General features: G+C 38.6%; 1 protein-coding gene across 8 annotated transcripts in view; it reads right to left on the bottom strand.

Moving 5' to 3' along the window:
• cnot10 (CCR4-NOT transcription complex, subunit 10) overlaps window positions 1-15,622 on the bottom strand; it is a 33,342-nt gene that overhangs the window by 4,663 nt on the left and 13,057 nt on the right. For 5 of the 8 annotated variants that reach the window (XM_023299603.3, XM_023299606.3, XM_023299611.3 and 2 more), the window contains 11 exons: window positions 15,531-15,614; window positions 15,364-15,447; window positions 14,063-14,180; window positions 13,696-13,845; window positions 10,405-10,607; window positions 9,872-9,993; window positions 6,725-6,904; window positions 4,159-4,239; window positions 3,909-4,022; window positions 2,875-3,005; window positions 1,991-2,026 (listed from right to left, as the gene is read on the bottom strand). In XM_023299603.3, the coding sequence (XP_023155371.1) occupies window positions 1,991-2,026; window positions 2,875-3,005; window positions 3,909-4,022; window positions 4,159-4,239; window positions 6,725-6,904; window positions 9,872-9,993; window positions 10,405-10,607; window positions 13,696-13,845; window positions 14,063-14,180; window positions 15,364-15,447; window positions 15,531-15,614 (1,303 nt within the window). The remainder of the gene's footprint in view (window positions 1-1,990; window positions 2,027-2,874; window positions 3,006-3,908; window positions 4,023-4,158; window positions 4,240-6,724; window positions 6,905-9,871; window positions 9,994-10,404; window positions 10,608-13,695; window positions 13,846-14,062; window positions 14,181-15,363; window positions 15,448-15,530; window positions 15,615-15,622) is intronic. The other 3 variants (XM_023299609.3, XM_023299604.3, XM_023299608.3) reach the window with 1 other exon arrangement.

Below are 15,622 nucleotides of genomic sequence, written 5' to 3'. Positions count from 1 at the left end.
ATGAGACAAAGTCAGAAGAATCTTACACTGGACGCTTCGTTGCGCCAAGTCCTCTTTTCAGAATAAAGTCAATTTTGCATTTCATTTGGAAATCAATGTTGAGTGGAGAGGCAGAGAATCCAAAGCGGGTTGAAGGCCAGTGTGAAGTCTCTGAAGTCAGATGGTTTGGGTTGCCCCGTCATCTGCTGGTGTTGGTTCACTGCATGCTATCATGTCCACAGTAAAAGTCTCAACCAGGACATTTTAGAGGACATCATGCTTCCAACTGCTGACAAGCTTAATAAAAGATGCCGATTTCCTTTTCCAGCACAACTTTGCATCTTCTCATCCACAATATTTTACGTATAATGAATATAGAATATATGCAACATTTTTGAGCTGCACCTGTGTATATTGTCATTATATATGTAAATTCACAAGTTGCTTACACATTGTCATGAAAAAGTGGACAGCATCTGAGGCTTATATAGCCTTTCTGAATGTTCCCATAGCATCACCAGATGGAGGCCAGTTGAACAACTCACCCTGTGTTTTCATGGCAAGTGGTGGGTGTAATTCATCACTGGTAAGGATGAAAATGAGCAGGATGAGGGCCAGTAGTTCAAGTGGCCCTCATCTGATAATCTCTGTTGAGTTCCAACTACAATGAGGATGGGAAACCAATACAAACACATTAAGACTAAAAGAGACATTAAAATGGATCCTAAGAGTTTTCTTTGTGCAAATAAATGAAATGTAAATTCATAAAACAGTGATGACTATTCTGCTCCATTTTCTTTGGCTGCTTTATTACAGCAATGTTTTTCTTCTTGTCTTGTCATGACATATTTCAGTAAAGATAAGTTGTATTGTGAAGTGTGTTGAATTATCAGCGGTCTGTTCAGAGTGCCAGGTATATATATGGAAATATGTAGTGGAGGGCTGCACAGTGGATCAGTGGTTAGCGCTGTTTCCTCTCAGCTGGAAGATCCTGGTTCGTGTCCCGGCCTGGGATCTTTCCCTGTGGACTTTGCATGTTCTCCCTGTGCATGCGCGGGTTCTCCGGCTTCCTCCCACAGTCCAAAGACATGCTGAGATTAATTAGTGATTCTAAAATGGTGTAGGTGTGTGTGCTTGGTTGTCTACCTTTGTATGTGTAGCCCTGTGATAGACTGGTGACCTGTCCAGGTGTCCCCTGCCTTAATCCCTAAGTCAGCTGGGAGAGACTCCAGCCCCCTGTGAGCCTACTGAGGATTAAGCGGTGTATAGATAATGGATGGATAGATATTTAGTGAAGGTAAATAAGCCTCATACATTGTTAAATTTCAAAATAAAACAACATTGAAGCAACTTGCAACTTTGCACATGTAATGAAAGTACAAAGACCACCAGTTTTTGTGGACCTACAAATGTGTCCAAATCACTATTTTTTTAATTATGTAATTTAAAAAAAAAATGGATTCTACTAATGGCCTCAAAAGTTCAAAAGCCACAAAAAAACATCCACATATACACTTACAGGAACTTTCTTGTGCCTTGATACAGTCCATGTTCAAAAATTTTGCACTTTGTTCCCATTTTAAAGGGGTAATAATTAAACATCTGGCCAGTGCTGAAAACAATCATTTGGATCTGCTGGGAACAATTACCCTCATCAAACTTTATGGCTGTGGGAGTTATATTTTGAAAGATATTGAACCCTTAAATTTTCACCCTTTGCAAATAACATTTTACCCAGAAAGCCATTCTGGGTAAAATGTTATATGTAAAGAGGGAAAATAAAAAATTTCACATGACATATGAACATATCAAATTCTTGAAAATCTGGGCAAAAAATAATTTCAAACTTAGTTTTGGGTTCCAAATAATAAATAAATCTGAGATGATGCAGCAATAGCGCTATGTGAAATGACACGGAATGACCCTCCTGTTAAAACATTGACCAGGTGAGATTTTGGATTATTTCTGGTGAAAAAAATCCCACATTAAGATGTAAATAAGGAAGACTCACAGGACTCGACAGGCTCATCTCCTTTGTCAGACCCTGCTGAACAAAACAAACAATCATTAAGGAGATGGGACTAAAGCATAGGGCTGCACAAAAAAAGACAGAGTAGGCTGTAATTTTCAGGGCAAAATTGAGCAAAAATGGTTTCTCTTTTCCTGATTTGTAAGTCTTTCGGGTGTTGCAACTGCAGTCTAGCAAACAGGCAAAGCAAAAATGAAATGAAATGTCTGTAGCAGCAGGTAAAAAAGTTGCTCCTCACAACCTATTACCATTCATTGCTTTTGGATTTAGGGCAAGTGATGTCAACCAAGAACAAACAATGTACAGAAAGTGCCTGAGACTAGTATTGGTGCAACAAAGCAACAGAATTAACTTGTTTAACCTGATTAAAAACACCCCAAACTACAGCAACACAACACTAATCTGAGAAGAATAATGCCTCTAAGTTTACCTGGCCTCCTTGGAGGAGGATTCAGATATCCAGCAATGTCAGGGCGTCACAATATCACACAAGGTGAAAGTGAAATTAGTGCTGCTGATTTCATTTTGGTCTAAAAGTTTTGGTACAATTTTGCTTCTAGTTGACGTATTATGAATGACGTCCAGTTTTATGTTCTTTTTTTTTTTTCATCAGTTTTATGTTAATGTAGAGATTAGTACATTAGCAGGAATGTAGCACAGCATGGAAGCAAAAGCAGTTCTCTGTTTAAACGCCAAAGTGTAATAAAAATATTCTGTCCCTAAAATCTGTGAATAACTGTGAGAAATTATTGTGAGCTCAACAGTGATCAAAATTATCCTAATAAATAATCCTCGTCAATTTGGCCATAATCAACGAGCAATAACAAAGCATATGTTATGCTGAGTAAAACGTAAAACGCACAGACCTTGGTCTTGGTCGCTGGTCAGAATCCCCATTAACACATCGCTGACGTTCTCTGGGTTGAGGTGCGCAATAGCATCAGAGATTCTGTCCAAAGAGATCAGGGCTTCAGCAGCATATAGGTGACCTAGAAACCTAAACACACAGAGGACACAGACAAACCAGCAAACAGTTAAGGGACTCATAGCAGACAAAGTAAGTAAAAGCCACACATGCTGATGCTGGCTACAGTAGACTCTGGCAGGCAGCTGCAGTGTAGCCACAGCTCTACACAGATTTATCCAAGGTGAAAGTGAGTGATTTTTATTGACATGCACTGTCTTCTATTAGCAGAATTTTCTACAAGCTGACTTTTCTAAGAGCAGATCTCATTTTAAATGTTAATATCAGAATCAGTCACGTGTATATAGTCGGAACTGTGACCGCTGTTAAAATGTGAGCCATCAACACTGAATGTGGGGCTGCTTTTTCTTCTTAACTGACTCAGTTGAGACCTCTCTGTCTGTACTTGAACAATTTTATCAGCATGTGTCAGACCTCTCCCTCTCCTCCAGTCTCCTCCCTTCTCAGTGTCAGACCGAGTCAATAAGGAAGAAATAGTACTATTTCCAACCACAACTTGCACAGTAGCTAGCTGTGGTCCACCAGATCAGTTAATGATCATCATACTCTTGCAAAATGCAACCAGGTTAAATTTCAACTCATACACTCTTAAAAAAGGTTGCAGTCAGAAGCCCTGCTATAATACAAATCCCATTAATGTATCAGATTAAGAAATACACATCTGTCACAGGCCACACAAAATGACATGGCAGGCCATATTTGGCCTGTGGGCCTTGAGTTTGACATGGGGTGTAGGGGACAGTTTAAAAAAGGCCCTCTGTGTCAGTATTATATGAAATGGGCCACATGTTTTTGACAGGAGTGAAGAATATACCTTTGGGATTTCTAAATACAGCATATTATCATACTGTCAAAGCCCTAATACATCCTGAACAGATCTGTGCAGCAGTAAAAACAAACAAACCCAGCACTTACTTGAGGGATCCTGACACCTTAGTTTGATGGAGTAGTTTCTCAGCATGGTTTAGAGCCATCAGATTGTCTCCCAACGCCAACGCCACATAGGCACTACAGGCCAGGATGGAGCACCTATGCATCAAACAACTATGAATTCTTCTACCGTACTCTGGGTTCTACAGGACATTTAATGGGGCTGAAAAAGACTGATGTTTCAGCTGAGCTCATGTGAGTCAAGAAAATGAGATATACTGAGAAGTGTCCTTACCTGAGGTTTTCTACCTCCTGTTTTCTTAGAGGAGATGATGGCGCCGCAGACAGAAATTTATCAGCATCCTGACCTTTCCCACTGCAAAACAGATCGCATATCCAAATGTACCGAGTTAAAGTCAGTATCCAAGCACTGTCCAACTACTAGCACAGAGCAGTGTATAATTTATGTGACTGATGAATTCTTGATTGTGGGTTAAAACTGCATGGCATTAAGGTCACAAAATCATTATGTTGACTCAATAAACTGAGCAATTTCATATATTTTCTTTCAAGCTTTTTCTGTTTAGCTGGAAATCTATGCTGCATACAGGAACCTCAGAAAATATTTTAACCATTGCATTTTTGCATATTTGTTATGTAGATTGATGTTTAAATGGAAAAATTAAAAATATTTCAAATAAGTAAAAAAGTGAAACAATGATTTGAAAAGTTTTCCTTCAAATAAAAATCAAAAACTAAAGTCTCATTCATAAAAGCATTCAGACTACTACTGCAGTCTTTGTGGTACAAGTCTTTTAGTCTCTACAAGCTTTGCATACCAGTTTATTCTATTATTCAATACTGATACCGTCAAGTTGCATTAGATTCTCTATGACTTGATTCATCCTTCTCTCAGATCTGTCTGTTCCTGCTGTTGAAAAGCATCTCTATAGCCACTGAGATGCTTCACTGTTTGGAAGGTATTGGGTAAATCATTTGCAGTATATAGTACAAATAGTTGATTTTTTTTCCTCTCATCATATCAGATAATCTTTTCCTCCTTCTGCCATACTACTTTAAATGCACTTTGACAAAGTGGTTGTCATGTGCCTTTTTCTTAAAGTGGTTTCTGTCTAGCTGCTCTACCACAAAAATCTGATTGATAGGGTACTACTGAGTCAGTAGTCCTTCAGCAGGTCTTCCCTTCCCAACAGAGGACTTGTGAAGCTCAGTTAAGAGTCACTGTTGGGTTCTTGGCTATTTCCCTGAACAAAGACTTTCTTGCGTTGTTACTCAGTTTGGCCAGATGCCCAGCTCTAGGAAGAGTCTAAACTTCTTCCTTTTCATGATTATGGAGAACACCGTGCTTCTGGGAACATCCAAAGCCTTAAAAGGGGCTTATACACTTCACCACATTTTACCATTTTATCTTTTGACACGCGTTTTATTTTTTTCTGACATACAGTTTTAATTATTGGACTTTCTAAACAATGCCTTGTTTTTAGCTATGTGCAGTTAAGAGTAATTCAACTAAATGTCATGTATCTGGACACAGTTTTTAACCACAGCAAAGGTCTAAATGCTTTTTTAAATGAGAGACTTTAGGCTTTGATTTTAGCACAATGACATTTGAAGAAGTAATTTCACTGTGTTTTTATGTGTTATTGTTTATTGGGGAAAGACATGCCAATTTTATCCATTTAAAATAGAATCTACAACACAATGTGTAAAAAGTGGAAAGGTCTGAATACTTCCTGAAACAACTGCACACTTTTTATTTGAAATAATTCACACATTTGAATATATAATAAGGCATCCTGGAAAAGGGGGATTTTTAGAAAATGTAGTTCAAAAACTGGAATTTTAAAACAACTTTAAAAAGATCCTTTTAAAAAAATGTTTTTAAAGGTAGTTTGAGTTATATAATGCATGAAAGGTTACAAAGGTCAATGTGAGTCTTCTTTATCTGTATATGACAGATGTTCTATAATCTAAAATACTCAGCATTGCACAACTGTGAAGTCAATGAGACCAATTCATTCCTTGTATTTACAGCTGAATGTGCAGTACAAATTCTTTATATTCTTTATATTTCAAGTGTGCTGCATGTTGGTCAACTGCACACTAGGCTTGCATAGTCAGAACATTCTGCATACACAATGTCAGGCTGCACTGTATTATCCTTCTGCTACAGGGGAAAGAAATGCTCTGGCTTGTTTGTATTTTATTCAAACTAGCTGCAGTTATATAAAGCAGAGCTAAGCCAAGGATGCACCAACAGTGACCCACAAAAGCAGTGAAGGGACAGTTGTTTTGGTGGAATATCTGCATGCAGTAAGATGAAAATCGTCATTGAAATTGCTAATTCACAGAAGGAGAACTAGCAAAGTTACCCTACTGTACAATCTAAATGCTTGAAATTATCAGTGGAGCAGGTTGCTAGCCCAGAGGTTGTGGTTGGTTCCAGAAGTCAAAACGATTTTGAAACCAGTAACATACAAACAGTGAAGGGAGATGAGAAAGGCACGTGAAATGTGTGGTCAAGGGCAAGCTTATACCTGGAGTCTACATCGAGTGAGTCAGCTTATCTGGATACAAGTTTAATATCATGGTCTACACACTGCCTGGTCACTTTACAGTGTACATTTAAGGCACTTCTACAGATTTTTGCTATTACCCATCACCCCATATGTGAAGGGGCAAAACATTAGGAACGGTTTCAGATGCGATATAGCCTAGCCCACCACCACCACCAATTATGACCTTAATCAAATTGGGGTAAAATGTGCAGAACCAGGGATCACAGTACATCCAACTTCCATTTCTGGAAATAATGAGTGGAACAGAGAGGTGTTTCTGACCTGCAGGCATCACTGTTCTCGCTTCCGCTCTCAGTGCTTCCTGACTGACTGGAGCTTTTGGAGCTGTTCTCTGTCTTGATGTCCTGTTGCTGGTGTTCAGGCAGCAGCAGCAGAGCATTCCTCAAGCAAATAGCTGCAAACTCCATACTGGCTACTGGGATAGCTGCTGACTGTCCCTCACTGTACAAACAAGCAAACAAACAAACAAAAAGAGCATAAGGCCAACATAACCCAGATTTTCATTTAAAAAAAAAAAAGAAAAAAAGGTACAAAGACAAAATTGGTCTCAATATTTTCCTCACTGAAAAAACATGTCAGGCACAGGTTAAGCTTATTTTATTTGTATCCGTAATTAGATTTGGTTTGCCGTAGACACATCGACCATCTTGACACACGTTTGTCAAACACCACAGTCACAAATGTACTTAATGTTCCATAGATCCCTTAATCCCAAAAACAAACATTTTAAAAACATGTTTTTATATCATCTGGGAAATGTTGCTTGTTTTTCTGAGTGACTCCTATAACAAAGCATTATTATTATTATTATTTTTTTTTAAATTTAACATTTTGTTCAGCACTTCGGGAACACAACCTTTCTCACAGAAGGAAAAAGTTGAAGCTCAGTGTGCAAAAGGTGTCAATTGCTAGAATCAATCCAGCTATCCACCGTAGCTGTCTGGTGTACGAAGATGCTGGATAAAGATGTTACTCACCAATCAACCAACGAGACCATTTGAATATTTTGATTCAGACCTTAGCTTCAATGGTGAATTCATACATACAGACACCAAATACTGTTAGGCTTTAGTAGAAGCAACTGAACTCTCTCTAACCCCCAAAATACACAGCTAATGGCCCATTCAAGACTCTCATGCCTTGAGAGGTGACATGAAACACAGGGCAAGGTTTATATGTTTATCTACATTATCAGTCAAAAGTTTTAGAGTGCCCCAATTTTTCCAATTTTTAATTGAAACTCATGTAGTTCAAGTCCAATGAATAGCTTGAAATGCTACAAAGGTAAGTGGTGAACTGTCAGAGGTTAAAAAAGGTAAGGTTACCCAAAACTGAAAAATAATGTACATTTCAGAATTAAACAAAAAGTCCTTTTTCAGGGAACAAGAGATGGGTTAACAACTTAAAGCTGTTCTGCAGCAATGGAGGTTGATCAAGCCTTGACAGTTGGTGCTACTAAATCCTATAGGTGTCCCAACTTTTCTTGATTACTTACAACCCCCTCTATCTGCATAAAAGTAGTGCTGGAACACACCATGGCACCAAACCCTCCAGAGCATTATTTGAACAGTGCTGTACTGCAGAAAGTAGTGTGTTGCTATAAAAATGGAGAGGAAAATGCACTTAACAATAGAAGAGAGAAAGATGGTCTATTGTTAATAGGCTCAACGTGCAGAAGACCATGCAGGCTCACCATGCAGTGTTCTGCACCGGCTCTGCTCTGAAGGAGGGATGCGATAAGATGGACGCCATTTACTAGACCATGGATGACCTCAAGACCTAAGTATTATGATGTATTACGATGCTGTCTCTCTTCTATTGTTAATTGCCTTTCCTACCTACTGTTCCTGTAGGTCTTTCCTACAGAGAAATTGTGAATAAAGTCAAGGTGTCAGTGAGTACAGTTTTCTTCACCATCAAAAGGCATTCAGAAACCAGGGGGAACTGAGAGAAAGAGGTCTGGAAGACCCAAAGCCACAACAGAATCAGAAGACAAGTTTCTGAGAGTCAACAGCTTGGTGATAGGCGGCTCACAGGACAACAGCTTCAGGTACACCTTCATAGTGGTCGTAGTAAGAAGACTTGGAGTTGCAGCAAGAAAGCCATTGCTAAGATGTCAGAATAAGAAAAAGAGGTTTGTCTGGGCCATGAAACACCACCAATGGACTACTGAAGACTGGAAGAAGGTATCATGGACTGATGAACGAAACTTTGAAATCTTTGGGTTCATCATGCAGGATTTTTGTATGCTGTCGAGTAGGAGAAAGGATGGTTCCTCAGTGTGTGACATCAAACATGGAGGAAGAGGCACGACTGTCTGGGGTTGTTTTGCTGGATCCAATGTCGGTGACCTATACAGAATGAGAAGTACCCTGAACCTAAACGGCTACACATTTATGGGAACTTCTGCAACAGAGTTGGGAAGAATTTTCTGACAAATATTTGATTTCCATTGTGGAAAGAATGCTACGAGTGTGTTCAGTTGTTATATCTGTCAACGGTGGTTCTTTGATGAGTCAAAAGTTTAGAATAGATTTTGGTTTCTAAATTAATTTTTTTTAAACTTAATTTGTGTATTTGTTCTCTGCTTTCATTTCAGAGTACAATAAGACATTAACATGCAGAATTTCCCCCCCCCAAAAAAATGGAAAAAATTGAGTGTTCTAAAACTTTTGACCTGATCATGGAGCACAAGAACAGGCACTGAGTACAAGATCAATAGAGGCTGTGGTCTACCACACCAGACAGAGCCCCAGGTGTAGATGCACGTGAAACAGACCAGCACATAACAGCAGGCAGTAAGATGCAGGCGGGCACAGCATACATGGAGCACCATGACCAAGTAGCTGTCATAGTGTTAAAAAAAAAACATCTGCACTGAGTATGGGCTGGAAGTCCCAGGATCAAAATGGAAGACGCCTCCAAATGTGATAGAAAACGACCAAGCCAAGATCCCGTGGGACTACCAAATCCAGACTGGTGGTGGTTGATAGACAGCGGAATAAGGAAGTAGTGATAGATGTAGTAATCCCAAGGAACAAGTGAGATCTCTGTCCAGAAAAGTGCAGTCCTCGGAACTGTTAAGACATTGCGCAGAACCTTCAGGCTACTAGGCCTCTGGTAGAGAACTTGCTTGTCCAATATTGCACATTCTGCATTGATGGCATGATGAGAATATATTGTCATTGAAATGTACCCTCAAATTTCAAAGCGAAAAAAATGTGCCGGAAGTGGGTTGCCCAGCAATTTTTTAGAAATCTTCAAGTTTAACAACACCCAATTAATTTTGGTCACATACTAACATGCAGGACTGCTGCCCTGTGTTGGACTGTAAAGGTAAGCATCTAAATGAGTAGCCTCAGTTGTAGTTTAAGGGTGAGTGTTTGTACTTGTAAAGGTGACACTGACCTGTAGACAGTATTCTGTGTAGACTGGGATGCCAGAATGATCTTGCGATGGTAGCCCTGCCCAACAATTGACTGAACGATTCCTTTTTTACAAGGTAAACCTTTGTTTTCTTGCTCTGACCCCTAGAAAAATAAACACAGAGACCATGATACAACTCTCTGCAGTTTTAGGTTAATCATCACATTTCCACATACAGACTGGCATTAAATGATAAAAAAAATTGTACTGAAGAAAAACAGGTTGTTCATCACAGTTTATGAGTAATTATTGACAGAAAGCTGTCTTCAATATTAGGCAACATTTCTCTTTAAGGGAAATAACATATTTATGTCTCCTGCATCCAGAACATAATGCAGTTTTTAAAAAAATATTTGGGGAGTAAAGCTGTCTTCTAAAAACAAATGCTAATACTGACCATCCAATTCCTCTTAGAAATTCTCTTGTCATTAAACAAAAAGCTAAACAAAATCCACTGAGGTCAAATGCTCAAAGAAATACACAGCAAAGCCAAAGTCAAATCAGGAATGACATACCCCTTTGTTGGCAGAGATGCAGCATTCTGCAAGCCGCAGCCAGAGTCTAGGGTTGGAGTGGTATACCTGCACTGCTTCCATCAGACACTCAAATGCTGCCAGAGGCCTGCCAATGTGCAGCAGCTGAATACCACAGTTATACAGTAGCTCATAGCGTTTGTTGGCTAGTAAAGCACACATGGGGATGCCTGTGAATTTTTTCGCTGAGGAGAAATAAGAAAATCACTTGTTACTATTGATGAACAAATAACTGACTTATTACAAACTGAAGCCTATGCTTTACACAGTTTTTAGACATAGTATAAATACCTGAAAAGTTGGTAATATAGTTGATCAAAAACAATGAATAGGGGATAAAAGCATATTGTGTCAAACCTGCTCTCTATGCTAAATCCAGTGGTTTTTCAAAAGATTCCTGTAGACTATAATCCTGCCATGGGTAAGTTTTTTGTTGTGATTATAATATTCCTTCTTATATGAGGGTAACAACTGCCGTGAGCTGGAATGAGCAACAAACATAAAATTTTACCCAGTTATTAAAAATGTTGTGCCATTGCCTCTGAAGCAATATGAGCCCAATCAGTAACATATGGCACTGTATTAAAGGCTCAAAATTGCAATTTTGGAAAGGTCATGCCCCTCAATATAAGTCTGAACACTAAATTCAACACAGACGTCCAGCTCAATGTGCCCTCCAAAAAAGCACCTTGGACGATAATAGCCTGCCATAAGAGATTTTTTGCTAAATTTGCTCGCATTGTGGAACTGAGCTACACAATTCTAATATAAATAGGCCACCAAAAAGTCTAGAAAAAACGCACATGGCACAAAATGAACCATAACTCATTGAGTGTTTGCCAGTCACCATTAATCTTGGCAGATATGCTTATGCTGTGTTTGGAAATCTGAAACTAGGGCAGTGCCCTTTTGGAACAGGGCAGTTCCTTGACATCCACTTTTGTTGCTTGCAGCTTCACACTTGACACTTAAATGCACTGCATTATAAAAATGCTAACACAATCTCCTGATGTCTCATGAGGCACAACCAGGACGATTGATTCACTCTCTACAGTGCTCTGATGTAGTCAAGGGCTGCTCCTAACCTTGAGGTTTTAAAGAAAATTATCGATTGTTTAACAATGTAACAACTAATTTATCAATTATTCTAAAGATTATTATTTACTATTCAATGAACATGAACATGGGTATTCCCACACTTCAAGCATGCAAAATTAGTCAGGCAAAGTCAGCATTTACTTGTTGCTTCACATGAGATTCAACTCCACTTTCATCATTTGACATCCTTTATCTAACCCACTGTGTCACCAAATTCAACTCTTACTGTGGACTGTGTTGATATTCATACCATCTCAGCTGATCTGGGTGAAAAGTACCCATGACTGGCTGAAGTCTTATGTTGCAGGCAATATTTTCTAAAGCCTGAAAACTGAGGTAGAAGAAGTGGAGAAGTTTGATTTCCTCTCAGTCTACTTGAACTGCAATAGCCTGAAAGGTTAGTATGGACATTTTGCCAATAATGTCTGCCCTACCTTCAAGCCATTTTCTCACTCATACAAGGCCACTAGAATAAATAAAATGGCCAAACAACAATTTTCGATGACATATGGCGTAACATCACTTTACTATTATGGCACTGGTGAAACATTTAGAAAATCAATTTTAAGTGATACTACTAACAGATAATGTTGCATGTGTTGATAAGTGTGACAGTCTATATCATTCTTGGCTGGAAGTAAAAAGGAAACTGCTGCTGTCTATCACAGCAGTCTTGACAAAGCGCTCAGAGATGCTTTCGCTTCAAGTGCTTGTGAAGCAGTAGTACTGGAGTCACTAGCCATTTGCACTTTACAGTACTTGCAGAGCATCACGTATTTGGGTCTCGGTCTAAAATGCTCCCTCACTAGATGATCACGGATAATGTTTTTGAGCTGCAGTTTAAGTGTCAGAAAAAATACAGGCTTTGATGGTTGCTGGCAAATTGTACAGCCTACACGGTTCTTCATGGGTCAGGCTGGGGATTTGCATTAACAGGCCAGGCCCTAAGATTGTCTTGTGTTCTAGTGGAAAAGAACTTGTGCTAACAGTGCCAACAGTGTTTGCAGTCTGTTACCAATAACGCTAACAAAATCTATCGGTGAAATATGCTAATCTAAGCAGTAATGTGGCCTTAAACACATGAAGTAGCTGTAGTTTAAGTATAGTATGAAGCTTCTAATATGTATTGTTCTACACTTGTCATGTTCACAAGAATGTGTCTCCACCGTCCCAAATGCCAAACAAATGTCATAATGTCGTACATGCACCATTAAAACATATTTTCTAAATTACCTGTAGAGTAGCTTTTTATGAAGAATATTTGTTAATAAAACCAGAGCTGACAGCACGAAAAAACAGCACTAGAGAGAAGTGGGAAAATTTCATTTCCATCATTTTAAATAAACCTTTCTGTTGAAATTAGCTGGTTCCCTTATGACAGGAGAGTGCAGTCATTTTAGATTTGCTGATTTCCGTAGATTCAAATGGTGACCATAAATTATGGTAAAAATACAGTATTTAGGTATATTTTGATGAACATTTAAGAAAATTATGGCAGCACAATGAGTGTTTACAAAATACTGAGCAGATAATGGGGGATTGTGCTGCAGTGGTGGATTGAGATGTAGCTCTGAATGTTTCGATTTTAAGCAGAGTACAACTGAAATCAACACTATCCATTGATACTAAAAAAGAATAAAGCTGCTCCTTCTAGGAAGAAGCATGCTCCAGACTGTTTATATACGCCACTAAAGCTCACAGAAGAAACATGCTTGATAAGATTAAATAAACTGTGTATCACTTGAGAGTTTGTGAAAACAAACTCAACTGTACGTTCATTTGTTATAATTTATTTATCAACTATTCATAATCAGTTACTTACATGTTTACTAATTTTAATTCTTAGGTTAAAAATGACTTTTAATAATGTGACGTGTTACATAATTAGGCTCAAAAAAGGGGGCCTCATGTCCTTTTGAGGAATGGGGAAGAATCCCATAGGTTACATTTTTTTGAAGCAAGCCAACAGACAAATAGTTTTGTGTGCAGTGTCATGCTATAAATATGCTGTTACTCGTGTATGTCTCTTTGAGAGAAATACTGGCTAAGTTCTGCCTTTCAGCCTAATGTAATGGATTGAAATTTACAAATGTCCAGGAAAGTAGTGCCTACATTTCTTGAGGTGATAAGAGTCCAAGTAGTTTCTGAATTACAGGCTTATAGGCTTTGACTTACATTGCCCACTGTTGCCATCTCCCAGCTGTGCACAGGTGTGGTCGTTTTCTTGCAGCGCCTTCTTGAAGTAGAAAATGCCTAGGTTGTGTTTCCCCATTGCAAAGTGTATGCAGCCCAGATTGTTCCAGAACATACATCGTACACATTCACCTGAATGAAACAAGTCGGGAAACATAAACATTCCACTGGCCGGGGCATAGGAGACATAAAGTAGGATATAAAGTGACATCTATAGTGAAGATAACATTAGTTACATTTATCAAAATATTGATACAGTCCGAATCAAGGTTGGTCAAAACAAAATTGGCTGAATACCTTTTGGACACAAGGTATATCAAAAGAAGTCAATCAATACAGTAGCTGTCACCTGTCTTGATGGGTCCAGCATGCTCTGCAATGTTAGAGCTGTTCAGTAGCTTCACTGCTTTCCGGTAGTTTCCTCTCAGATACTCAAAGTTACTTTTGAGGAAGAGTGAGGGTGCAGACTGATGGAGGGGCCAGGAAACGGAGATTAGATAGCAAACCAGGAGAGGGTATACATGTGTCACATCAACATAACATTTCTAACAATCAATAAACTATTTAAAGCTTATTTCATTGTCATATCACAAGGCTAAAAGTACATTTGTTTGTAAAACTACCTTAAGACATGATTTGTTCAAGAAAACAGTGATGCTTGGTGAAAGTTCTACAGTTTCTTGTGGTTTTCCTATGTAGTGCCTGTGCAGACAGCATGTGAAGGTTTGTTGTGAAAGATGTACTGTCTGCAGCCACAGAAAGTGGTGTCATGCAAAGCAGCAAGAAGTCAATGATGTTAACCTTTGGAATACACCTAACATGTCTGTGTGCATCAACATCGTTCTTAGTGCTTGAGTTCATACTAACACTAATAAGACAAAGATGGTCTACTAAACGGACATGCTGTTTGAAAAATATCATCACATTTGATAAGCTTTATGCATAATGTGCCAAAATTATTTTCACTTGAGCACACAGAACACATCCTTGATCTGAGGCCAGGTAGCTTTGTAGCGTATCATATCATTTCTAACTTTTGCATTTCTATCAACCCTACTGCATGCTTTGTCAATACAGTAAATGTGTATAATGAAAAAAAAATAAAGAGACACACTACTTTTTGTTAACAAACAGTTAACAGTAAGTTACTTCGCATTTGTGACAGGAACTTCAACGATTATACTGGATGTAGACAGAATCCACAGTACACAATAGATGAAAATCTAATTAGAAAAGTTGGGAAAACTTTGCAAAGCCTTCATGTTTGGGTCAAAGCACAGACTACATGTCCCAGGGCAAAGCATTTGCATGAGTTAGAGTTTACAACAAAGTGAGAGTAGAGTTACAGAACTAAAGGAATGAAAGAAAAATTTACTATATTTACTTCAGAGCACAAAAAAAAATAATGGTTTATTGCTTAATGAACGGCACTACAAAAGTAGACCTGATCTTTTAGTAAATCAATCAAAATAAGGCTAACAAATTTTTGGTTTTGCCTGGCTGCTCTTCCCTTTATTTTGGACTACAAACAATAGTTTTTGACAGACTGTGCCATGATTTCCAAAAAACAAAGACATGGCAAGCAAACAATTTCTATTTTAGTCCATCCTCTTTACTGTTTGACTGTGCTGTTGTAGCACCAACACTCACATTTCCCGCTGTGTTCATCACTGATTTGATTTCCCTTTTACAGGCCTTGGAAGATTTCATCTGAATGTAGGCTCTCACTTTGTACTGTAAAAGAAACAGACAATTGCAATAACCCAACAGAGACAGACACAAAAGTGAATGGTAAAATATGTTAACAGAACCCTTGCCTGGTGCATTTTGGATTTGGCTGCTTCAATTACGGCTGCAAACTCAGCCTTCTGGTTGGCTCCCTCTTTGTTTGAACTGTTGTTCTGGAATC

The sequence above is a fragment of the Amphiprion ocellaris genome, chromosome 9, assembly GCF_022539595.1.
Source record: "Amphiprion ocellaris isolate individual 3 ecotype Okinawa chromosome 9, ASM2253959v1, whole genome shotgun sequence".
Classification (NCBI taxonomy): Eukaryota; Metazoa; Chordata; class Actinopteri; family Pomacentridae; genus Amphiprion; species Amphiprion ocellaris.
The sequence above is the reverse complement of the archived record's forward strand: the minus strand, read 5'-3'. Positions and strand labels throughout refer to the sequence as shown.